Source organism: Macaca thibetana, chromosome 1 (assembly GCF_024542745.1).
Source record: "Macaca thibetana thibetana isolate TM-01 chromosome 1, ASM2454274v1, whole genome shotgun sequence".
Lineage (NCBI taxonomy): Eukaryota > Metazoa > Chordata > Mammalia > Primates > Cercopithecidae > Macaca > Macaca thibetana.
This window is the reverse complement of record NC_065578.1, coordinates 11,436,242-11,461,904: the sequence shown is the minus strand read 5'-3', so window position 1 is coordinate 11,461,904 and position 25,663 is coordinate 11,436,242. Positions and strand designations below refer to the sequence as shown.

At 43.8% G+C, this 25,663-nt stretch overlaps 1 protein-coding gene across 5 annotated transcripts in view; it reads right to left on the bottom strand.

Annotated features, from left to right (window-relative positions):
- The window catches only part of VPS13D (vacuolar protein sorting 13 homolog D), a 282,995-nt gene that overhangs the window by 247,849 nt on the left and 9,483 nt on the right, over window positions 1-25,663 (bottom strand). For all 5 annotated transcript variants that reach the window (XM_050787581.1, XM_050787591.1, XM_050787600.1 and 2 more), the window contains exons 3-13: window positions 21,204-21,281; window positions 19,348-19,538; window positions 19,167-19,247; window positions 14,196-14,312; window positions 10,338-10,442; window positions 8,151-8,321; window positions 7,589-7,689; window positions 6,572-6,740; window positions 4,210-4,311; window positions 3,854-4,055; window positions 2,926-3,105 (exon numbers count right to left, since the gene is read on the bottom strand). In XM_050787581.1, coding sequence (XP_050643538.1) covers window positions 2,926-3,105; window positions 3,854-4,055; window positions 4,210-4,311; window positions 6,572-6,740; window positions 7,589-7,689; window positions 8,151-8,321; window positions 10,338-10,442; window positions 14,196-14,312; window positions 19,167-19,247; window positions 19,348-19,538; window positions 21,204-21,281 — 1,497 coding nt within the window. The remainder of the gene's footprint in view (window positions 1-2,925; window positions 3,106-3,853; window positions 4,056-4,209; window positions 4,312-6,571; window positions 6,741-7,588; window positions 7,690-8,150; window positions 8,322-10,337; window positions 10,443-14,195; window positions 14,313-19,166; window positions 19,248-19,347; window positions 19,539-21,203; window positions 21,282-25,663) is intronic.

Below are 25,663 nucleotides of genomic sequence, written 5' to 3'. Positions count from 1 at the left end.
CTTTGAAGCCAGGCATTGACTTCTCCTCTCTAGCTATGAAAAGTCCTAGATGGCATCTTCGTCCAATAGCAGGCTTTTTCATCTACAATGAAAATCTGTCATTTAGTATAGCAAGGATCTTAGCTGGATCTTCTGGATAACTTGCTGCAGCTTCCCCATCAGCACTGGCTGCTTCGCCTTGCACTTTCATGTTACAGAGATGGCTTCTTTCCTTCAAATTCATGAACCAACCTCTGCGAGCTTCAAACTCTTCTTCTGCAGTTTCCTCTCCTCTCTCAGCCTTCCCAGAACAGAAATGAGTTAAGGCCTTGCTGTGCTTTAGGCTTTGGCTTAAGGGAAGGCTGTGGCTGCTTTGATCTTCTATCCAGACCATTCAAACTTTCTTCATTGCAGCAGTAAGGCTGTTTTGCTTTCTGATCATTCGTGTGTTTGCTGAAGTAACACTTTTATTAGTAATTTCCTTCAAGAACTTTTCCTTTGCATTCACAACTTGGCTAACTGTTTGGCACAAGTGGCCTAGCTTTTGGCCTATCTCAGCTTTCGACATGTCTTCCTCACTAAGCTTAATCACGTTTAGCTTTTGATTTAAAGTGAGACATGTGCACATTTAGCTTCTGATTTAAAATGAGAGACATGTGACTCTTCCTTTCACCTGAACATTTAGAAGCCATTGTAGGTTTATTAATTAACCAAATTTCAACATTGTGTCTCAGGTAATAGGGAGGCCCGAGGAGAGGAAAAGAGACAAGGAAATGGCCAGTCGGTGAAGCAGTTGGAACATACACAGTATTTACAGTTACCATCTTCGATGGGCATGGTTCATGGCACTCCAAAACAAATAAAATAACATTACAAATCAGATCACCATAACAGAATAATCATGGAAAAGTTTGAAATACTGGGCAAATTACCAAAATGTGACACAGAGACACAAAGTGAGCACATGCTGTTGGAAAAATGGCACCTGTAGACTTGCTCATTTTCAAATCTTCAATTTGTAAAAAATGCAGTGTCTATAAAGTGCAATCAGGCAAAGTGCAATAAAATGAAGTGTGCCTGTATCTATCCAGCTATCTAAACATACAAAGACCGTTAGAAGTTTCCCAGCAGAATGAATTTTAAATAGCGCCTTTTCAATTCAGTTCAAGTAGTCTGCTAGTTAATACTAAGTTTATGACAGCTCAACTTTCTACAGTATGAAGTCAAACAAACGGGCTTTTAAAAAAACAAATCATTTGTCCTTCTTCAACTACTGAGGAATCTCAAATAAGTTACTGCTTTATGGACTGAAATAAAAATATTTGTGAGATGTCCAAACCAACATCTGCATATTTATACATCTTTAATTCAAAGTCACAAAAAGAAGGCAAATAATGTCCAGTCCATCCTCATTATTCACAGATTCCATATTTGCTTACTTGCTAAAATTTGTAACCCCAAAATTAATCCTCATGGCACTCTGTCAGTCATTCAGACACTCACAGAGCAGAAAAAAATTCAAGCCGACTGATATGCACATTCCCACCTGAGTTCAAACAAGGCAACGCTCTGCCTCCTCGTTTCAGCTGTCACACTGTGAACAAACATCCTTCCCGTGGTCTTCTGTTTAGAGCCATGTTTTTCATGCTTCTGTGCTTTTTGCTTGCGGTTTCACTATTTAAAACAACCCCCTAGTGCTAAAGTGCTGTCTAGTGGTCCTGAGTGCAAGAAGACTGTGATGTGCGTTACAAAAATAATATGAGGCCAGGCCCGGTGGCTCACGCCTGTAATCCCAACACTTTCGGAGGCTGAGGCGGGCAGATCACAAGGTCAGGAGATCAAGACCATCCTGGCTAACACAGTGAAACCCCATCTCTACTAAAAATACAAAAATAATTAGCCAGGAGTGGTGGTGGGCGCCTGTAGTCCCAGCTACTTGGGAGGTTGAGGCAGGAGAATAGCGTGAACCCAGGAGGCAGAGCTGGCAGTGAGTGAGATTGCGCCACAGCACTCCAGCCTGGGCAACAAAGCGAGATTCTGTCTCAAAAAAAAAAAATATGAGTATTAGAGAAACTTCATTCAGGCATGAGTCATAGTGCTATAGGCCATGAGTTCAATGTTAATAAATCAATAACACAATGCTCCTCGACTTAGGATGGAGTTATGATAAACCCACCATAAGTTGAAAATATCATAAGTTAGCTGAGCACAATGGCTCACGCCTGTAATCCCAGCACTTTGGGAACCCGAGGAGGGCGGATTGCTTGAGGTCAGGAGTTCAAGACCAGCCTGGCCAACATGGCGAAACCCTGTCTTATCGTAAGTCAAAAATGCATTTCATACACCTAACCTACTGGACATCACAGCTTGGCCTAGCCCACCTTAAAAGTGCTCAGAACACTTACATTAGCCTACAGGTAGGCAAAATCATCTAGCAACACAGTCCACTGTAGACTATGAGCTGCTTAACTCATGATCGCATGGCTGACTGGGAGCTGTGGCTCACTGTTGCTGCCCAGCATCTTCAGAGAGTATCATACTACCTACCTCTAGCCCAGGAAAAGATCAAAATTCAAAATCCGAAGTATGACTTCTACTGAATGTGCAGCACTTTTGTGCTACTTGTAAAGTCGAAAAATCCAAAGTCAAAGTATCCTAAGTCAAGGACTGTCTGTATATCCATATTAAATGTCTTTAAATACAGACACACATTTTAAAAAATAAGGTTAGGTACTGATGAGTTGATGAATGTTATGACCAGAGATTCACATGAACCTAACCCAGTAGTTCCCCTAAGAGCAATGGTTCCACATTGGGTAATACAGTTTTCGCACTGACTTTCTAGACTATTCACTACACTATTCACTACAGCGAATAATGAGAATCACCTGGACATTGGCCCACAGAGAGACAACAGTGGCAGGTAGTTTCTTAGGGGCAGTGTACCTGAAAACTCGAGCTGCATGAAAGCACTTTCATTCATTTGAGGAGTTCCTTGCTCCTTGTGTAACAGAGTCACTGTACCTCGCTGCAACTGCAAATTCAGTTTGGCAAAGACATGATCTCGCTTTGTATATGTGTTCATACATGAGGCATCTGCAGTGGGGTCAAAAAACTCCTCGGTGCCTAAATGGTAAGGGAGAAAAGACTGTAAGAAAAAACATGGAAGAATAAAAAAGCACCAGCAAGCAGACTGATCACAGTTATGATGATGTTTATTTAACTATTTTTCCCTGTGTTAAGGAAGAACTCCAAAGTCATGGGTGACTGTTTTATAGTATTTCCTAATGTAAAACAACCCTAATTGTTTTTTAAGGGATATCAACTTATTATCAAACCAGGAAGGATAAGACTCATGATAAGGGATGGTACAAAGCAGTGCTGCCCAGTATGGTGAAATGGTCCACATCTGTGATGTCCAGTACAGTGGCCACTAACCACATGTGGCTACCGAGCACTGGGAGCACACGTGGCTAATGTGCTAGTGCAATTAAGAAATTAAATTTTTACTTGTATTCAATTTGTATTAAATTTTAGTAGCCATTTGTGCCTATGGCTAGATATCGGACACTGCAGGTTTAAGAGAGGCTCTAGACTGGTATTCAAATTTCAGAGTTTAAAATTGTTCAACTTGTTCAAATTTAGCTCTTTTACAACCTCTGCCTCTCAGCTCTATCTGAAACTGCATTAATATGCACATTTAGTCACGGAGTTACAAATGGAGTATCTCCCAAAATATTTCTTCTCTTAGCCTCTATGAACATAAACTGGTTTCCAAATGTCTACTTTTGTTAAATTTGAAAAACACCACAAGCGGTTGCACAAACAACAGACCAATCTGTTTGAATCGAGTGAAGGCCAGCTCCCACCGTACCCAGGATCTCTTCGGGAATCCACTGCTCCTGCTGCTCTGCTGACAGTCCCTCAACCACATTCCCTTCTGGGGTTTGCTGCCCGTACCAGCCACCCCATCCAGGAAACCAGGACTGAAGATACTGCAGCATCCCACTGCCTCCACCAGGTTCTGGGTCTCCCGGAGAGGCTCCTGGAGAATCAAACTGAGGCTCCCGCAGACTCTGTGTCAATCACAAAGGAGCAAAGATGAGTACTCAAAGATAGAAGCAAGCTGTGCTATGCTGCTGTTCCCCCCACAGGAGCATAAGCACATCAAAACTGTAGCACTCGGGGTGTGCTGGGTCTGAACAAATCCTCTTGTAGAGGATTTCTTACCTCTGCTAGTTCTTCTTGTTTGTGAAATCGATCATGAACCAGTTCACGCAAAATCTTCAATTCCTCAAAGCTCTGTTCCTCTTCAATCCGACACATTTCCTCCTGTTTGGGTGAAAACAAAAGCAAATAAACAAAAACACAAACGTTGTACATCCACAGACACTGGACACCCTCACAAGCCACTAAAAGTACAGCACAGGAAACTCTCTGGTCCCCTGCATTTCCACTGAAGGCCAAGAAACAAGATAAATAGTTCCATGATTGCTGTTTCTGGCTTAAGCAGCTTTCCATATAATCCAGTAGATGTTATTTGGTCTTAAAAACATCACTAACAATTCTCCAGAAATTTAGCTCTATGAAAGAAGGGGGGAAAAAAATCACTAACAAGTTTCATGATATCTGAGATGAATGGTGAATGGAGAGGGAAGGAAGAAGAGCAGTACTCAGTTTTAAGAGTCATGAAAGCGTATGGACTGTTGCAGCACTCACATTTTGAACAGCACTGACCCCATTTACAAAGGGCTTCCACATGTATTAGCTCAGATGAGCAGTAAGCAGTCTAGTTATCGCTCTTCCTGAAACTCAGGACCAAGTTTCCACAGGAAGTGTACAGGCTCCAGCTCTTTTACCATTCATGTAGGAAATCAGCAAGAACGTGGTCATTTTCACTTGTTTCACACTAGTTAGGAAAGAACCATGATACCCAGCTACATTTTTTAAAAGCAGAATTAGCTGTCCTGAACTGCTTCTTATACCGTAACATTAAGAAAAAAGGAGATTTTACGTGTTTATGTTTACTTGCTTATCTCAGTTGTAAATGAGATTTTCTCTCCCTCTATGTCTTTGCCTGTGTCTTTAAGACAATCATCCAAGGGCTGGGCGCAGTGGCTCAGGTCTGTAATCCCAGCACTTTGGGAGGTCAAAGTGGGCAAACCCCCTGGAGCCCAGGGGTTCCAGATCAGCCTGGGCAACATAGTGAAACCCTGTCTCTATAAAAGATACAAAACTTAGCCGAGTATGGTGACGCACAACTACTCAGGAGGCTGAGGGGGGAGGATCCCTTCAGCCAAGGAGGCTGAGGTTGCAGTGAGCCAAGATTGCACCACTGAACTCCAGCATGGATGACAGAAGGAGATCCAGTCTCAGAAAAAAAAAGGGTAGGTTGGGGGCGGTGGAGGCTGAGGCAGGCGGATCACTTAAGCTCATGAGTTCAAGACCAGCCAGGGCAGAAGGGTGAAACCCCATCTCCACAAAAAATAAAAAATTAGACAGTTGTGATGCAGGCCTATAGTCCCAGCTACTTGAGAGGCTGAGGTAGGAGAATGGCTTGCGCCCAGGGGGCAGAGGTTGCAGTGAGCATGACCACATCACTGTATTCCAGCCTAGACAATAGAGCCAGACCTTGTCTCAAAGAAAATTTAGAAAAAGGAAAGAAAAGAGAAAAGAAAATCATCCACAATGTCTGGTTTATTTTATCCTTCTCATAAGGTTCCTGCGTCAGTAACCATGTCTGACACTAGGATAAAAGCATTAGCAAAGGGAGTGGGCCACAGCCTCAGGGTGCTGGCAGGAGAGGCGCTAACCACTAGGGATTCAGCATTGACCTCAGTGACCACACAGCAGGTGCTGAAGGGAAAAGTACTCCTTTGTGCTTGGAAGAGTCTACTAAACAAATGGTTAGTTAAGGGGCAGTACCTGAGCCAAAATCCTGGAAACAGTCTAAGCTGCTACTGCAAAAACTGATGCTCACAAAACTGAAACCAAACAAGCAGCAAAGCAATCCCCAATACCTTCCCCCAAGAGAGCAGGCAGACAGCTAGAGAAGGGGTGGGGTCCCATGCCAGGGCTCCGGGAGGGGGCATTCTAAGGGCCTTTAACCCTACTATTAACTAAAACGTGAGCTTGCCTTCACCATGTACTTCACCTTTTCTGCCTAGCCTCTACCACCTAAATATCCAAGGTCAATCAAGTCCACTGGGATTACAGAAAACAGAGGCCAAAGTTCACAGAGATTACAGACTTTGAAGTAAAAGAATTAGGACTCGGATCAGGCTTTGAAGAGAGGCGAGTGACTGCATGAAACAGTCCCTCGAGCTGGGGGGCAGGTGTGTGGGCACAGAGTCAGAGCAGGACCATGGTGTCTTTTCTTCCTCCTATCCCGTGGCCAGGCTCCCCTCGGGCAGTGGAGTATGGAAGATGCTCCTGGCTTTGTTCTCACCCTACTAAGACCAATTCTATCCTGTAAAATTTAGCCACTTTGGCAGGGACTTTATTACTTCACAGATCCCATTTTCTTTAGTCATTGAGAGAACATTCTTACCTTGTGAATAAGACAAGACACACAAGACCACAGTCCACTTACCTTGTCATCTGTGGACAGCAGGCCTCCTTTTAACTTGTTGAAATATTTGTCAGTGTAAGACACAGCATCGCGAGCCCGGTGCAACATAAAGTCCCAGGTGCAGCGTTTCCTCTGCTCTCTGATCTCATATAAGTTAGCATTCAAAGCAAAATACCACCATTCTCGGCAGCTGAAATAGTCCATAACAATGTAATCACTTCTTACAACAAAAGCAACGAAAAGGCTACCAATCTAGGACAATCCACATAACCCCACTCCTCTCCTGAGACACCTTTTCTCTTGTCAGCCACCAGTTTATATATTAGGCTCATCTTAATATTAAACCCACTAGGTGGAGAAGGCAAATCTGCCAAAGAACATTAAATAATAGATCCCAAATGTATTTATCAATAACATAGTTCTCGATTGGTTTGAATTTTAATACCCGTCCCCTCCACTGACAGAATATTGAGGGCTGACTGTAAGGTAAATACCGTCTTAAGATAATTACCAAGGATGTGACTACTAAAGATTTTTAATTGAATACTTCTAACTAAAGACATGGAACTACATAGGATCTTTAAAAAGTTTTATTATATCACACTGGTCAAGTTTATCACTGCAACATGAAAATAGGATTCAGTTTTGCTATGGAGGCTGCAAAGAGTACTATGTAAATGTTGACCAAACAACCTGGGAGAAAACACACAGGGAAGTGGGTTCAAAGAATATTTAAAGTATTTTAATACACACCAGATCCCACCAGAGCAGCATCAGCCAACTTGCTAAATGAGACTGAGAGGATCCTCTGAATTTTACTACACTCAGTCTAACAGTAAGCTGATGACACCAAATAAATATACAGAAAGAATATCAACAATGATAAACAACGGGAATGGCATTCCAAGGACCAGAAAAAATCAATTGTACTTTTATCTCCAAACAAGGGTAAAGGACAGTGAGGCATATTTCTGATCTATGTACATAATAAGAACAGACTCCCAAATGTATTTCATGACCACACTGAGAAGCCCTTACTTCTTAGATATCGCCACTTTGGGTTTCCACCTTCGGAACTTCACCTGCCTCTCCTTTCGTTCCAGCTCCTTGAGGAATTCCATGATTTGCCGGTATTGCAGCTTTTTATTAGAGGTTAAGAGATACTAGGTTAGAATTGGTTTGTTTCTTTTACTCAATTAAGACCTATATCTAACAAGAACAATTCACATTAGTTGATCCACTGAATTGAAACCCGGTGCAAACTGAAACACCAAAATATCAGCATCAAGTGGCATATTTCTCTGAACACTGACAGTTAAGCCTATGCATTGCCGTATCGCTTGTATTTTTTGTTCAGCTCTTAAAAATATCAAAACAAAACTAGCCTCCTTTCCAATCCATACCACCAACTAATTAAAAAGAAAAAAAAACTAACCTGAGATCAACCCATTTTAACTATGTAACAGTTACATAGTTTTGGTCTGGAGGGAAATGGTCTCAGGTGAACTGTCTTTCCTGGTGAGGATACATTAATATCAAGACTTTCACGGCAGTCACCAGTGTGACAGTGAGTAGATGCCACTGAGAAGCAAGGGCATACCTGAGAGAGTTTCAAGGGAATGGTCTCCAGCTGAATATCACAATCAATACGGGGACTGTGCCGAGACCGCAGGGGCTTCTTGGAGCAGTTTCTCTTCAGAAGAGCAGATGCAAACACAGGCTCCAGGACGTAGTGATGGCTGCGACTCTCCATGCTCCTGGCCATGGCCTCCTGTGTGTCACAAGAACACCTGCTCTGCTCAGAATGGCTTTCCGTCTGGGAGTCACTCTTTTACAGTGTTGGGGTTTTATGACAAACAGTGGAGCACAGTCACAGGCTGTGTCACAGCAGCAAATGTTTTTGTCAGTTTTGTTTTTATTCATTTTTATTCTTTTTATATGAGGACAGGATCTCACTATATTGTCCTGTCTGGTCTTGAACCCCTAGGCTCAAGTGATCCTCCCGCCTCCCAAAGTGCTGGGATTACAGGCATGAGTCCCCGGGCCTGGCCAACAGCAAATGTTTTTAGGATCAAGTAACATGTTGGTATGTTATCTAATCAACAGTGTATTGTATCGACATCCAAAAACACTATAAAACTGGGTTATAAAACTCTCTAGTATTTCAAATTTTTTATTTATATTTCTTTTCTCTTTTTTTTTTTTTTTTTTTTTTGAAACGAGTCTTGCTGTGTTGCCAGGCTGGAGTGCAGTGACGCAATCTCGGCCCACTGCAACCTCCGACTCCCTGGTTCAAGCAATTTTCCTGCTTCCGCTTCTCAAGTAGCTAGGATTACAGGCATGCACCACCATGCCCAGCTAATTTTTATATTTTTAGTACAGACAGGGTTTCACCATGTTGGCCAGGATAGTCTCCATCTCCTGACCTCATGATCCACCCACCTTGGCCTCCCAAACTGCTGAGATTACAGGTGTGAGCCACCGCGCCCAGCCTTTCTATTTCTTAATAGGTAATACACTCACATGGTTTAAAATTTTAAAGGGAAAAAAAGGTGAAATCTCTTTCCTGGTCTCATCCCCAGCCACCCACTTTACCTCCTCAGAGGCAACCAATGACACCAGCTTCTCATGTCTCCCACCCAAGCCGTTCTGTACACATGCGGAGACATCTGTAATTTTCTGTTTTCTTCAACAAATGCTATAAATGCTGTTTTTACCTTAGTTTAACTTCATACTATATCTTAGAGACTATTACACAGTCATCATAAAGATCTTTACCTTTATTATTCATTGCTGCATATTGTTTTACTATATGGATACAGTGTTTATGTAATCGAATTAAAACAAAAACCGGCCGGGCATGGTGACTCATGCCTGTAATCCCAGCACTTTGTGAGGCCGAGGCAGGTGGATCACCTGAGGTCAGGAGTTCGAGACCAGCCTGGCCAACATGGCGAAACCCCATCTCTACTAAAAATACAAAAATTAGCCGGGCATGGTGGCATGCGCCTGTAATCCCAGCTACTCAGGACGCTGAGGCAGGAGAATCACTTAAACCCGGGAGATGGAGGTTGCAGTGAGCCAAGATCACACCACTGCACTCCAGCCCGGGCAACAGAGCGAGATGTCATCTCAAAAAAACAAAAAAGAAGAAGAAAAAAACCATCACGTACAACAGTATCCAAGCAAAAGATAACCCTGGGTGGGGGAAAAAATGAGCTATTTTCCTCCATTTCACTTAAACCACCTATAAATTATTTATAGAAGGATTAAACTGGCTGGGTGTGGTGGCTCACACCTGTAATCCCAACACTTTGGGAGGCCAAGCAGGAGGATTGCTTGAGCACAAGAGTTTAAGACCAGCCTGGACAACAGAGTGAGACCCCATCTCTACAAAAATAAATAAATAAATGATGGAAAAAATCTAGATGCATGACTATGTTACATGCACATGCAAACAGTGGAATACTATGCAGTAGTCAGAGCAATGAATTGGAAGTACAAACAGCAACATCTTAAAAACATAGCTTTAGTTGAATAAAATAAACCAAAGAAACCTACAGTCTAGCATAAATTTAAAACATACATAAAACAAAGCACTATAAATTGTTCAAAGTCACATACTTATCAAGAACCTCAAGCAAACACACTTGAGAGTGAATGGCTTTAGAGGAACAGTGGGTGGGAATGGGAATCAGATGCAGGAGACAAAAGCCTCAATGGCAGTGATCCTACGCCACTTCCCTTCCATGCTGTCTTGCAACAAAGCCCCCTGCCGAAATCATACCTGTAACTCCACCTGAGGCAAATCCCCCAGTAAAGTGCAATTGACATCCCAATAGATGCTAAATTCTGCTACGTCTAATTGCTTTTTCCGCATTAGTTTCTGTACCTAAGGTAAAAAAGACAAAGAAGAAAACAGGATGTCTTTATTCGTGAATGTCATTCATTCAACAAATCATTTGTAAAAAATCATGTGTCAGGTACTTTACGTGGTGCTGTGGATATATAACTCAAACATGCTTCTGCTCTTACAGAGTTCAAAATCTAGCTAACTGGGGATACAAACATGCAAATACATAATTTTAATGACACAGAGGGAAGCAGAAGAAAAATCTATACGATGCTATGAGCAAACAAGAAAATGTCACTGTGCAGATGATTGTCGAAAGATGTAAAAGTTTCAGGCAAATGGTCAGGTAGGAGGAAAGGGCTGGGTCAACCATACAGTCCTCCCTCAGTATCCGCAGGGAGTTGGTTCCAAGAACCCCAAAGATACAAAAATCTGCAAATGCTCAAGTCTCTTAAAATGGCATAGTATTTGCATATAACCTACCCATATATCCTCCCTGTACACTTTAAATCATCTCTAGATTACTTACAATACCTCATACAATGTAAATGCTATGTAAATCATTGTTATACTGAATTTTCTTTTTTTTTTTTTTGAGATGGAGTTAAACTCTTGTTGCCCAGGTTGGAGTACAACGGCACGATCTTGGCTCACTGCAACCTCCACCTCCCGGGTTCAAGTGATTCTCCTGCCTCGGCCTCCTGAGTAGCTGGGATTACAGGCATGCGCCACCACGCCCGGCTAATTTTTTTATTTTTAATAGAGATGGGGTTCACCATGTTTCCCAGACTGGTCTTGAATCTGTGAGCTCAGGCGATCCGCCCGCCTCGGCCTCCTGAAGTGCTGGGATTACAGGCGTGAGCCACTGCACCCAGCCAGAGGGGGAGTATTTTTGATCCTCTGTTGGTAGAATCATGGATATGGAACCTGAGGATACAGAAGGGCGACCGTACAAAAGGCCTGATATCTTCAGGGAACAGTGAGTCTATCTGTGTAACTGGAACACTGGATGTATTGGGTGGGGGCAGTATTGGTACATGTGGATGAATGCATATTTGGGATGAGGAGTGAGCTAAGAGTTGAGAAAAGTAGCTTGGAATGTTACTAGGTACACTGGGTTGAATGGTGTCCTCCCTTCCCAAAAAAAAAAAAAAAAGTCATAACCACGCAGAAGCGTGTATGTCACCTTATTTGAAAATTATGTCTTTGCAGATGTAATCAAATTAAGAGGTCATACTGGTTTAGTGGAGGCCCTCATCTAATGGGTACTGTCCTTACAAGAAGAAAAACGACACAGGGAGAAGGCCACGTGAAGACGGAGGCAGAGGCTGCATGAAGCACCTGCAAGCTGAGCAACCTCAGTGACCGCCAGCAGCTAGCCAAGGAGAGATGCACGGGACAGTTTCTCCCCTCAGCCTCCAGAAGGGACTGATCTGGCCACAACCCCTTGACTTCAGACCTCTCGTCTAGAGAATAAATTTACGTTGCTTTAAGCCATCTGGTTTGTGGCAATCTGTTAGGGCTGACCTAGTTATCAAATTCATTAGGAAAGGAAGTTTATGCCACGCTAAGGTGTTTGGACTTCAGGCCTTAAGAGATGCGGAGCTGCTGAACGTTTTGATGCAGGCAGGTAACACGATCAGGTATGTGTTTCAGAAAAAGAAGTCTGGTGACGGTGTAAAGTAGGGCTTTCCCTTCAGTGTGCCAGAAAAAAATGAGTTATGAGTGCCTCAAGTATGAGCCAGTGTATGGGATCAAGTTACATCTTAGAAACATGTGGTTACTCTGAGCTGGCCACTTCCAGCCCCAAGCAGCCACAACCATTTGCCCCCGTGTACTATACAAATACTATCTTTTTACTATGTGGGTTCTGACATGGAAAACACTGGAAAGCATTGGTACAGGACAAATAGAAAGATCCTGGAGATCACCGAACAGCGTATTTCATTAGTCCAGGTAAAACCTGACAGCATCCTGCAGGGTGACGGTCATATGAGGATGGACAGGAAGAGCTATGTTTGAGATGCTTTGTAGGAAAAAGTAGCAGGACCGTGTGAATAACTAGATATGGAAATTGAAGTGTAAGAAGTGAAAGGAGGAGCACACAGCTTCTAGAGATCAGTGTGGCAGGCAGGAGCACAGGGTGAGGAGCAGGATGGCACAGTCTTCCATAAAGGGCCAGAGAGTCAACAGCTTCGGCTCTGTAGGCCATGCAGCCTCTGCTGCAACTACAGTACTCCACTGTGGACAACACTAATGAGCACGGCTGGGACTTAAAACACCTTTATTTACAAAAACAGGTGAGAAGCCAGACTTGGCCACAGGTCATAGTTTGCCAAGCCCTAATTTAGAGTCGGTCCACCTGGGTTCAAGGCCTGGTTCCACTTTTCACTCCACCTCTTATGCTGCAGTGCCCTCAGTAGGGTTATTAGGATCACAGCAGTGGTGAAAATCAAGGCGAATTGAATGAGTTAAATCATGGAAAGTGCTAAGAACAGTGCCTGCCATATAAAAGTACTCAAAACTGTTAGTTATTATGGGTTTTTACATTCAGTAAAATGTTAGGGAATAAAGAAAAATACTTCGTCTGGGGGACAAAATGGGCAGATGGAATACACAGGATCATTCTGGTAGTTATGACAAGCTGTGGTATAACATGAAATGTATTTGATCTTTGTCCCAGGTTCCTGGCACAGAGTTCCTAAAACCCTTGGAAGTTCCTGACAGGAGTGTCATTGCTGTTCATAAAACCCTCATGATCACACCTCAGTATATGCTAATTAAGTGACTTTTGATGGGGTCCCTAGACAGCCTCAAGATGGGGCTCATCACGAAAAGATCAAGTAATTAGAGGGTTGGGCCTTTCAGTGCCACTCACTGACCTCTGGTTGGTGGCGCTGGAGATTAAGCTGCATAAAAACTTTGAACCATGAGATCTGCTAAGCTTCCAAGTTGCTGAACACTGGAGCAGGGCGTGGCCCTCTTTATCTAGATATTCACCTGTATCCTCATAGCATCCTTTGTTATAAACCAGCAAACGTAAGTAAAGTGTTACCCTGAGTTCTGTGAGCCATCCTAGCAAATTAACAAACCTGAGGAGGGGAATTGTGGGAACTCCAACTTCTAGTCAGAAGCACAGGTCACAACCTGGGCCTTGTGACTCGCATCTGAAGTGGAGGGTGGTCCTATGGGACTGAGCCCTTACCCGGCGGGGTCTGCAGTAACCCATTAGTGTCAGAATTGAGTTAAACTACAGGATACCAACTTAGTATGTGATGGAGAATTGCTTGGTGTGTGGGGGAAAACCCTCACACACCTCCTGTCAAAAATGTTGTTTTTTGTGTAGCATGTGAAGAAACAGAGTGTGTTTTGAGACAAGCGGTAGTTTTAAGAAAACCACGAATATGAAGGTCAAAGGGTGGAGAATGGAGTTCAAAATGTGGAAGCCATCAGCAAATATTCCCTGGTGGTAGCTACGACTATGAAACAGAGTGAGTTTACCCAGGGAGTGTACGTAACACGAGAAGAAAATCAAACACAAAATCCTTTCTGCCTCTTAGTTTCTTTGTGCATAAAATGAAAGTGATATAACCAAAGGTCAGAGAAAATTCCCTGTTTCCCTATTTCAGCAAATTTGATTTGCTGCAAACACACAAGAGACACCCATGCCTATCACAGAAGGCAATGGAAAAGAATGTGATTCATTTACATAACACAAAATGGCAAAAGGCAGAGCCCCAAATTCCTAGAGCATGGCTTTCTTCCTGCTTTGTCATCACATTTCATACTCACAGGCTCATTCACAGCATTTTGCATGGACACATTCTTAATGCAGATGCCAAACGCAAAAGGATGGGAGGGATTGGTGACACCATCTTCAAAGCGTAAATGGACATCTTGAATTTTTAACTGCAAAGAGAAAAAAGAAAAACCAGCTGATGCACCTGCAGAATAGTGTTCCAAAGAAAAGAAGAAAGAAAAAGCATTTAAATAACTGCTGTGGGTGAAATACTATAGTTAGGGGTCAAACTGCCCTTGAGCCCTTGAGCCACTAAAGGAAACCACAGCAGGTACTTTATACAAACACATCACACACATATCCAGTATCCTGTAAGTTCCTAAGAGTGTTACAATAACTCTCTTGTTATGTTATATTATAATATGTTATATTATGTTATAATAACTCTCTTGTGATTTTTTACCAAAAGAGCTCCAATACTTCCATTAAATCATTTCAGAAGACATCTTTAAAAAAGCAATTAAAGAAAGTAAAGCCATTGTATACAGACAATTGTTCCTCCTGCTCTGCTGATATCTTCATCTTGCCTCTATGTCCCCACATCTGGACCAAGGAAACCAGCACAGCACATAAACTTTGCATGTATGTACATATGTATGTATTTATTTCCCTTAGCCCCTCCCTGTAAGTAGGCTACAGAAAAGGCACTCTGCTTCAGTGAATTAAAAAATAACAACAGGCTGAGCACAGTGGTGCATGCCTATAATCCCAGCACTTTGGGAAGCTGAGGCAGGAATATTACCTGAACCCAAGAGTTAGAGAGACCAGCCTAGGCAACATAGCAAGATCTCACTTCTACTAAAAATTTTTTTTAAATAGCCAGGTATGATGGCACGAGTCTGGAGTCTCAGCTACTCAGGAGGCTGAGGCAGGAGGATTGTTTGAGCCCAGGAGATGGAGGCTGCAGTAAGGTAGGATGGCGCCACTGCACTCCAGCCCAGGCAACAGAGTGAGATTATGTCTTAATAATAACAATAACAGAAAGTAAAAAGACAATCCACAGAATGGGAGAAAGTATTTGCAAATCTGATAAGAATCTGGTATTCAGAATATACAGAGAGCTCTTATAACTCAACAATAAAAACATAAACTGATTTGTAAAATAGGCAAAGGATGGCTGGGCACAGTGGGTCACTCCTGTAATCCCAGCACTTCGGGACGCCGAGGAAGGTGGATCACCTGAGGTCAGGAGTTCAAGACCAGACTGGCCAACATGGTGAAACTCCGTCTCTACTGAAAACACAAAAAAATTAGCTGGGCGTGGTGGCAGGCATCTGTAGTCCCAGCTACTCGGGAGGCTGAGGCAGGAGAATGGCGTGAACCCGGCAGGCGAAGTTTGCAGTGAGCGGGGATCGCGCCACTGCACTCCAGCGTAGGCAACAGAGCAAGACTGTCTCAAAAAAAAAAAAAAAAATTAGCCAGGCATGATAGCACAGGCCTGTAATCCCAGCTACTCAGGAGGCTGAGGCAGGAGAATCACTTGAACCCGGGAGGCAGAGGTTGCAGTGAGCCGAGATCACACCACCGCACTCCAGCCTGGGTAACAGAGAAAGACTCCATCTCAAAAACAAATAAATAAATAAATTGTGGCAAAGGATTCAAATAGACATTTCTCCAAAAAAATAGATAGACAAGTGGGCAGTAAATATATGGAAAAATATTCAGTATCCTCAGCCATTAAGAAAATGCAAATCAAAACCACAGCAAGACCATCATTTCACACCCACTAGTGCACAATCAATAATAAATGTTTGATTTTTGGTGTGTTTTTTTTTGTTGTTGTTACTTTTTTTCTTTATGTCCTGAATGGTGTTAGAGAAAATGTTATTTCACCATTTCTGCAGGCTTTTTTTTTTGAGATGGAGTCTCGCTTTGTTGCCCAGGCTGGAGTGCAGTGGTATGATCTCGGCTCACTGCAACCTCTGCCTCCTGGGTTCAAGTGATTCTCCTGCCTCAGCCTCCCCACAAAGGAGCTGGGAGGACAGGCACACGCCACCATATCTAGCTAATTTTGTATTTTAGGCTGGTCACGAACTCCTGACCTCAAGTGATCCGCCTGCCTTGGCCTCCCAAAGTGCTGGGATTACAGGCGTGAGCCACCGAGCCCAGCCCCATAATCAATAATAAACGTTGATGAGGATATGGAGAAACAAAACGCTCATACATTGCTGGTGAAATCGTCAAATAGTGCAGCCTCTTTGGAAAACAGTTTGGTAGTTCCTCAAAAAGTAAACAGAGTTAACCCATCATTCGGCAATTCTACTCCAAGATATCTATTTGAGACAACTGAAAACATGTTCACCCAAAACCCTGTACACAAATGTTTACAGCAATATTATTCATAACAGCAAAAAGGAGAACCAACCCCAATGTCCAGCAACTCATGAATGAATAAACAAAATGTCACATGTCCTGAGAAACGCAAGAACTCTCAACAAGAACATTCCCTTCAAAAGAGACTTGACCAACTTTAATATGGCTTCTGGCAGCCTGAGGCCACGTCCCTGGGGACAACACAGTCCTCTATTGAGTTCCTGCCTGGTAAAGCTCAGGACTATCAAAAGAACGTACCCTTTATTCCAACCAACACCTGACATAGGCCCCTGACCTCCCTTTCTTATAGCATATTTACTGAAAAGGGTTTATAGGTTTACAGAGCTATTCAATTGTGCCATTTCTTTGAGAGATGTGTATGTACAGGTCAAGTATCCCTCATCTGAAAGGCTTGGGACAAGAAGTGTTTTGGATTTCATTTTTGGGGGAATTTTGAAATATTTGCATTATACTTAACCAGCTGAGTATCCCAAATCCAAAAATACAAACTCCAAAATGCTCCAATGAGCATTTCCTTTGAGTATCATGTGGGCACTCAAAAAGTGTCAGACTTTGGAGGATTTCGGATTTTCGGATTTGGGACGCTCGACTTGTATCTCCTACAGCTCAGGAGTCTCCTTCTCAAGGACCTGAAAGCCATTCCTTTGAAATGTAATCATCAGGAAGGGTAGGGCCTCAATCTCCCAGTCTGAGGGAGGATCGAATCCTAACTTTGATCACTGCCAGCAGACACAGCTAGCCTAATGACATTCACAGCGACCAACGCCTTGTAATTTTTCACTTGAGTACCCACTCACTCCAACTCCCTGCACCCTCAAGCTCCCTTTAAAAGGCCCAGCTACCTCCGCACAAGTCAGCCTGGAGCTCGGCTGTCAGTAGTTACTGAGTAAAATCTGTTTTTATTGCTCTGACGTTCGGCTTTGTTTAATCTTTGACAATCCATACAATGGAATATATGATTCAGTCATAAAAAGGAATGAAGTGCTGAAACATGCTACTACACAAATGACCCTTGAAAACATCATGTCAAGTGAAAATGGCCAGGCCATATATTATATGATTCCATTTAGATGAAATGTCTAGAATAGGCAAATCTAGAGAGAAAGTAGATTAGTGATTGACAGGAGCTGAAGGAAGAGGGGAATTGGCAATGACTACTTTTTTAAATTATTATGATTTTTTTAAGATACAGGGTCTTGGTCTGTTGCCCAGACTGGGGTGCAGGGGCACTATTATAGCTCACTACAGCCTTGCAGCCCAACTCCTGGGCTCAAGTCATCCTCCTGCCCCAGCCTTCCAAGTAGCCGGGATTACAGGTACATGCCACCAAGCCCAGCTTTGGCAGTGACTACCAATTGGGATGATGAAAATGTTCTGGAATTATTTAGCGGTGACCAATGCACAACCTTGTAAATATACTAAAAAAAACACTAAATTGCACACTTTAAAAGACTGAACTTTCTGACATAAGAACTATATCTCTTTTTTTTTTTTTTTTTTTTTTTTTTGTTGAGACAGAGTCTCGCTCTGCCGCCCAGGCTGGAGTGCAGTGGCCGGATCTCAGCTCACTGCAAGCTCCGCCTCCCGGGTTCACGCCATTCTCCTGCCTCAGCCTCCCGAGTAGCTGGGACTATAGGCGCCCGCCACCTCGCCCGGCTAGTTTTTTGTATTTTTAAAGTAGAGACGGGGTTTCACCATGTCAGCCAGGATGGTCTCGATCTCCTGACCTCGTGATCCGCCCGTCTCGGCCTCCCAAAGTGCTGGGATTACAGGCTCCAGCCACCGCGCCCGGCCGAACTATATCTCAATAAAATTATTTAAACTAAGATAAAACAAAAATAATGACTAATCTTTTAAAATTTGTTTGTCAAAGTTCGGAAAGTTATGAAACCAAAAACCTCAGACTGTAATTTTTGGGAACATGACATACACTGAACACATTTGGCCTGTGTCACATTGGCACTGCAAGAAAATTCTAAACGTAGTAAGTATGGACAAACTCTTATAACACTCATGAAAATCAGTGGGACCCTGATCAAGTTTTTGAGGATGAAACAAAATTAAAATTGAAGTAGAAAACATGGCCAAGGCCAACAGCCCCAGTCCTGTAACTCGTCAAATTGCCACCAGATACACCAGCAAGAGGTTAGGTATCTTAGTGAGCTGTTCGCAATTTCACAACTCACTCTGTCATCAACTAGAGACGAGGCATCCTCAACCTCTCTCATTTTACAGGTGAAGAAATTGAGACCAGAGAGGTGAAGTGATTTGCCCTGAAGCCATATAGTCATCAAGGCTCAAGTAACCTGGATCCTTAGGAGATAAATCCTTTAGCAGGTGGGATTCCAACATTCAAAAAGAAAGTGCAGGAAGTGAAATGGAAGAGATGTGAAAACTCCTTCTCATGCCAGCTGAAGCAAGAAAACTCTATGTCTGCCACAGAGCGCAGGACTTGCTTTTCAGGTTTTCCCCTTGGCACAGCCCACAAAAGGGCAGACCTGAGCAGCCAGCCCTATCTACACCCGAGATCAGCTGAACCCACGAGAAACGAGAAACTAAGAAGAGAAACACATTTAAACCTGAGAAATCCCTCTCATGTTGACACTTTTATAAAAGTCAGCAGGACTTACTTCAATATTCTCCACGATCCTCGTAACTACGGAGGCGGTAACTGAGTACCAATAGGACTCCCCTTTCTGCTGGCGTTCATTCTACAAAGGCAAGAGGCAGCGTTAGCCCAATCTAGTGTTCTTGCTCATCTTACACGTGTCACCACAACTGCTCGTATGGCCCAAAAGATCTCTGCCTTGCCTTCCACTTCTCCTCCAGGGCTTGAAGTAGTGCTTTCTTGCGTTCCCTTTCCAACAGCTTCTCCTTTTCATCATTGAAATCCTGTATTTTTTCCGGGGCTCCAATTAAGTGAAGGCTGGAGATGGAGATCACCCAAGGGTCCACATGGGGGCGATAAAAGGGAATCTGAAGGGTTACTTTCCCAATGAAGCCTGGAAGGAGATGGAAAGTCTCGTTCACTGTCTGTACATTTTTAATTCTTTCCGTTTTTTTGGTATTTTCACAATTTTGTTTAAGGAGCATGGATTGCTGTTATTACTTTTTTTATTTATTTAAAACAACAGCCAGCAGGCTCTTGCACATGTGAAACAAGTGTTAGGAGGCTGACATCTGTAAGAACAAGGTATGATCACTTATGTAAGCTGGAAAAAGTTTGTGAAGACTTCACCACACCAACAGTAACATCCCTCCTCTAGAAAGCATCTCCTTTTCCAAGTGGAGTACATCTTACACTTCCCTAGCGTGTCTTTCCTCCCCGGCTCCCGCACAAGCCCACGGACACTAAACTCATGTATTGTTCATTATTCCTTGTCTGCTTGATAAGTACTAGTTGGGAGTCATCAGACCTATGATATATCCAATCTTGAACATCCCCACCACAAACTGAAACGTAGGTAACATGGCACTGGCCTTCTCTCAATAAAGAATTCTGATTCTTCATGAGAACCTGGGCTGATGAGAAAGCCAAACGGCTCGGTAGAATTGTGATACTTATTTCCCAAGTTCTTCCATTTCTAGCCAAGCCTCCTAGAATACAAGCTTTCTTTATATTCAATTTGTAAGAGTCAAGCTATGTTGCCCAGGCTGGTCTTGAACTCCTGGCCTCAAGTGATCCTCCTGCCTCAACCTCCCAAAGTGCTGGGATGCCACGTGAAAGTCACCAAGCCCAGTCCAACAATGGTATTTTTAATGACAACATCAAGTGATCAACTGTGTAATCCAGTAATAAATTCAGAAATTTAGCTGGGCTTGGTAGCACGTAGCTGTATTCAACCATTTCAACTAATAGTTGGGGAAGCTGAGGCAGGAGGATCTCTTTAGCCTGGAAGTTCAAAGCTGTAGTGAGCTATGATAACATCCCTGCACTCCAGCCTGGGTGACGAAGCAAGACCCTGTCATAAATGAATGAATGAATGAATGAATGAATGGAGACCAGGCGTGGTGGCTCACGCCTATAATCCCACCACTTTGGGAGGCCAAGGCAGGCAGATCACCTGAGGTCAGGAGTTCAAGACCAGCCTGGCCAACAAGGTGAAACCTCATCTCTACTAAAAATACAAAAAAATTAGCCGGGCGTTGTGGGGACACCTGTAGACCCAGCTGCTCTGGAGGCTGAGGCAGAAGAATTGCTTGAATCCAAGAGGCAGAAGTTGCAGTGAGCCAAGATCGCACCACGGCACTCCAGCCTGGGTGACAGAGTGAGACTCCATCTCAAAAAAAAAAAAAAAGGAAAAGAAAAAAGAAAAAGAAAAATGAAAGGGGAAAGAAAAGGAAACCCTGAATGTAGAACAGAGGTTCTCACATTTTAGGAAACATAAGAATCACCTGGAGTGCTTATTAAACACATAGGTTCAATGACATTCCGTCAGAGATTCTGATTTAGTTGGTCTGGGGATCACCTGACCTCCCTACCACCATCACAAGGTCATCCTCATACGAGTGGCCCAAAGACCACACTCTACGACTGGCATAATCTCTAACATTTGCTATATCCTTCCTCTAACTGGTCAAATCGATACAAACTCCAGGGCTCTCAGTTTTCACACCCCAAACAATTTAAGACTCAAATTTCCTCCCCGTCCTTTAGTTCCACATACCAGCTTTGACTTCAAATGGTAATTCCAATTCTTTCAAGGCATCTTTCTTCAATGGCAAGTTTTCTAATTCAACAGCACCTAAAAATAAAAACAGCATCATGAAATATCCATTTAACAAATACAGTAGGCCACCTACTACTGTGTGTAAAGCATTGAAGGTTAAAGGGAAAGTTTTACATCTAGAACAGGCTACATCATGTGCAGGTTAAAGTTTTACATCTAGAACAGGCTATATCATGTGTAGGTTAAAGGGAAAGTTTTACATCTAGAACAGGCTATATCATGTGGAGGTTGAAGTTTTACATCTAGAACAGGCTATATCATGTGTAGTGCTACCACCAGCCCATACGCTTCATCTAAACTAATTTCCAGGCCATCTGCTCTAACATCTACATGAGAGCTGAAGCTTAGGCGCTGACGAAGAGTTATGACCAAGAGTTACATTTTCCATAACAGGCCAGATAGTAAATATTTTAGGGTTTATATGATGTCTGTTGCATATTCTCCTTTTATTTTTTTTTATGAACCTTTAAAAATTCAAAACCCATTCTTAGTCTGCAGGCCAGATCTGGCCCACTGGCCCCTTTGCTGACCCCTCGCTTAGGCTAATATTTACCAGAGGAACATCAAAATCTGACTCATCTAGGATGAAATGCAGGCCCCACCCACAGACCAACTAACTCAGAATCTCTGGGATTGAAGCACAGAAATTTGCAGTTTCTAACAAGTTCCTTCCACCCTCAATCCCTCCCCAAAATGACTATAGCACATACAGTATTCAAAAGTCTATGATCTAATTAAATGAAACCGGTCTTCAAAAGGAATTATACTCTTCTCTTCTGGGAGAACTTCTTAGCACCTCTACTTACAAGTGTAATAACTGATCAGAAAGCAAAGGAAGGAACAGGACTGAGAGGTGACAATGTGCTAGCAGGCCTCAGCGTCCACTCTGGCGGTGCTTGAGGAGCCCTTCAGCCGGCCACAGCACCGTGGGAGCCCCTCTCTGGGCTGGCTGAGGCCGCAGCCTCCTCACTCTGCTTGCTGGGAGGTGTGGAGGGAGAGGCGCACGCGGGAACCCAGGTGGGAACCCGGCCCAGGGCAATGAGGGGGTTAGCACCCGGGCCAGCAGCTGTGGAGGTTGCCCTGGGTCCCGCAGCAGTGCTGGCCCGCCCACCCCGCACTCAAATTCTTGCCAGGCCCTAGCTGCCTCCCCATGGGACAGGGCTCGGGACCCGCAGCCTGCAGTGTCTGAGCTCCTCCCCCTGCGGTGGGCTCCCTGGCGGCCTGAGCCTCTCCGACAGGCGCCACCCCCTGCTCCGTGGCGCTGGGACAGCCCAAGGGCGGAGGAGTGCAGACGCAGCTCCGCACTGGCAGACAGCTCTGCCTGAAGCCTGGTGCAGGACCCACTGGGTGAAGCCAGCTGGGCTCCTGAACTGGATGGGGACTTGAAGAAATTTTATAGCTAGCCAGAGGATCGTATGTGCACCAATCAGCACTCTGTGTCTAGCTCAGGGTTTGTAAATACACCAATCAGCACTCTGTGTCTAGCTCAGGGTTTGTGAATACACCAATTGGTACTCTGTATCTAGCTAACCTAGTGGAGACTTGGAGGACTAGCACTCTGACTCTGTGTCTAGTGCAGGGATTGTAAATGCACCAATCAGCACTCTGTGTCTAGCTCAAGGTTTGTAAATGCACCAATTGGTACTCTGTATCTAGCTAACTAGCACTCTGTGACTCTGTGTCTAGCTCAAGGATTGTAAACGTACCAATCAGCACACTGTCAAAACAGACCAATCAGCTCTCTGTAAAATGGACCAATCAGCAGGATGTGGGTGGGGCCAGATAAGGCAATAAGAGCAGGCTGCCCCAGTCAGCAGTGGCGACCCGCTCAGGTCCCCTTCCACATTGTGGAAGCTTTGTTCTTTCACTCTTTGCAGTAAATCTTGCTGCTGCTCACTCTTTGGGTCTACGCTGTCTTTATGAGCTGTAACACTCACTGGGAAGGTCTGCAGCTTCACTCCTGAAGCCAGCGAGACCACGAACCCACCAGAAGGAAGAAGCTCCAGACACTGAACATCTGAAGGAACAAACTCCGGACACCCCATCTTTAAGAACTGTAACACCGTAAGGGTTTGCAGCTTCATTCTTGAAGTCAGTGAGACCAAGAACCCACCAATTCCGGACACAGGACCACCACTGAAAATTCTTTTCAGACCCAGCTTTTATGACTTAAATCCAAAAGTGAACAAACAAGAGGGCAGCTAGATCCATCACTCTCCTGGCTATGCAAGCCATTCACCCTCACATATACAGAGCCCTGCTCTGTGGGAGGCACTGTGATGGCCACTGGAAATGTAAAAAGAGAAGGCAGAGTCCCTATCCTTAAATCACTGCCATTGTTTTTATAAAATTGGGCGACACAAGGCAATTTTTGAGCAACCTAAGTCTGTCTGAGATAATAGATTTTTCAAGAACAGGAAGTACAGACAACCACCATTAATTGGTAAGAAATGCAAGAGAGCCTTTTACTCCAAGTACAAAATAATGCAGAAGACGTGATTATGTTTCCCTTTAAATGACTGTTCAGGACTTCTGGGTTACTGGTTTCTAAAAAATTAAGGCCAGGTGCGGCAGCTCACACCTGTAATCCCAGCACTTTGGGAGGCTGAGGCTGGGAAATCGCTTGAGCCCAGGAGTTCAAGACCAGCCTGGGCAACACAGCAAGACCCCAACTCTACAATAAATTTTTTAAAATTAGCCAGGCATGGTAGCACGCACCTGTAGTCCCAGCTACTGGGGAGGCTGAGGCAGGAGGATCGCTTGAGCCCAGAAGGTCAAGGCTGCAGTGAGCTATAATCGCACAACTGCACTCCAGCCTTGGTAACAGAGCTAGACCCTGTCTCAAAAAGAAAAGGGGGAAAAAAAAAAGAAGAAAATTCAAATCTAGCAACTTGGCAGATTCTGAACAAATACAATCAATTTATTTTTTGATTTTTGCAGGAACATTTGTCCGCATGGGCCATGCCCCCCGACCCCACCACCATACCTTAAGACTAACGGAAAGGAAAAGTTTATAACCCCAGTGAAACAACTCCATATCCACATTTGGGGAGAAAATGAACATAAGGGGAAAAAAAATCATGAAACATTTCCCTTAGTTGAAATAGACTTAAAGGTGGCAATTAAATAGTTTCTTCTTTTGAATAGTATGATTTACACTTCGAACCGCCTTACTTTTATTTTTATTTTGAGATGGAGTCTCACTTTTGTCGCCCAGGCTAGAGTGCAATGGTGCGATCTCGGCTCACTGCAACCTCCGCCTCCTGGGTTCAAGCGATTCTCCTGTCTCAGCCTCCTGAGTAGCTGGGACTACAGGCGCCCGCCACAACACCCGGCTAATTTTCTGTATTTTTAGTAGAGATAGGGTTTCACCATATTGATCAGGCTGGTCTTGAACTCCTGACCTCAAGTGATCTACCCACCTTGGCCTCCCAAAGTGCTGGAATTACAGGCGTGAGCCACTGCACCCAGCCCGAACCACCTTATTTTTCAATGCCCAAATCTGTCACAAAGGCAGGTGAGCTCTGGGCTTCCCTGGCAGCTGTACAACCCTGGGAAAGTAAAGGGAATTACAGGCAACTCACACCACAAAAAATTAAAGCTGAAGCGTGGAGGGCAAAGGAGAAGATCTAGAAAGGACAGAGAGAATGTAAAGGAAAAAATGAGAAGAAACAACAGCCTACACCAAGCCAAAAGTAAAGGAATCCGGCGAACCAGCACGGCCGTAGTTTAAGACTGAAGATTTCCTAGTCCCCACCCACTCAAATATGCACCCACGACGGGCCCTGCAGGGAAAGGTCCCTCCAAAGAGCCAAGCAGAAAAGCACCCAAAGTACTGAGTGCTTTATAAATGATAATGTTGGTCACTTACTCCAGGCAGACATTACACACTTACTCACGGATGTCTCATCCAAAAACTCCTCATCTCAGGCTAGCAAGAAATCTACTCACTAAACTGGGAGTAATTTAGAGGTTGGTCATTTCTTAGTAATTTCTAATGGCTACTGAATCCTCTTCCCTCTGCTCCAGGTTAAAGAATCAACCTAACATTCGGAGCTTATAAAAACAAAAAGGAGGGGAAATGGAAGTTTTGGGTTACAAATATATGATATGCCCCCAGGCTGAAGTTCAGACTCTGAGGTGGTACTGGCAGCCTCTACCTTCTTTTTTTTTTTTTTGAGACAGAGTCTCACTCTGTTGACCAGGCTGGAGTGCAGTGGCACAGTCTCAGCTCGCTGCAACCTCCGCCCCCTGGGTTCAAGCGATTCTCCTGCCTCAGCCTCCCAAGTAGCTGCGATTATAGGCACCTGCCACCGTGCCTGGCTAATTTTTTTTATATTTTTAGTAGAAGTGGGGGTTTCGCCATCTTGGCCAGGCTGGTCTTGAACTCCTGACCT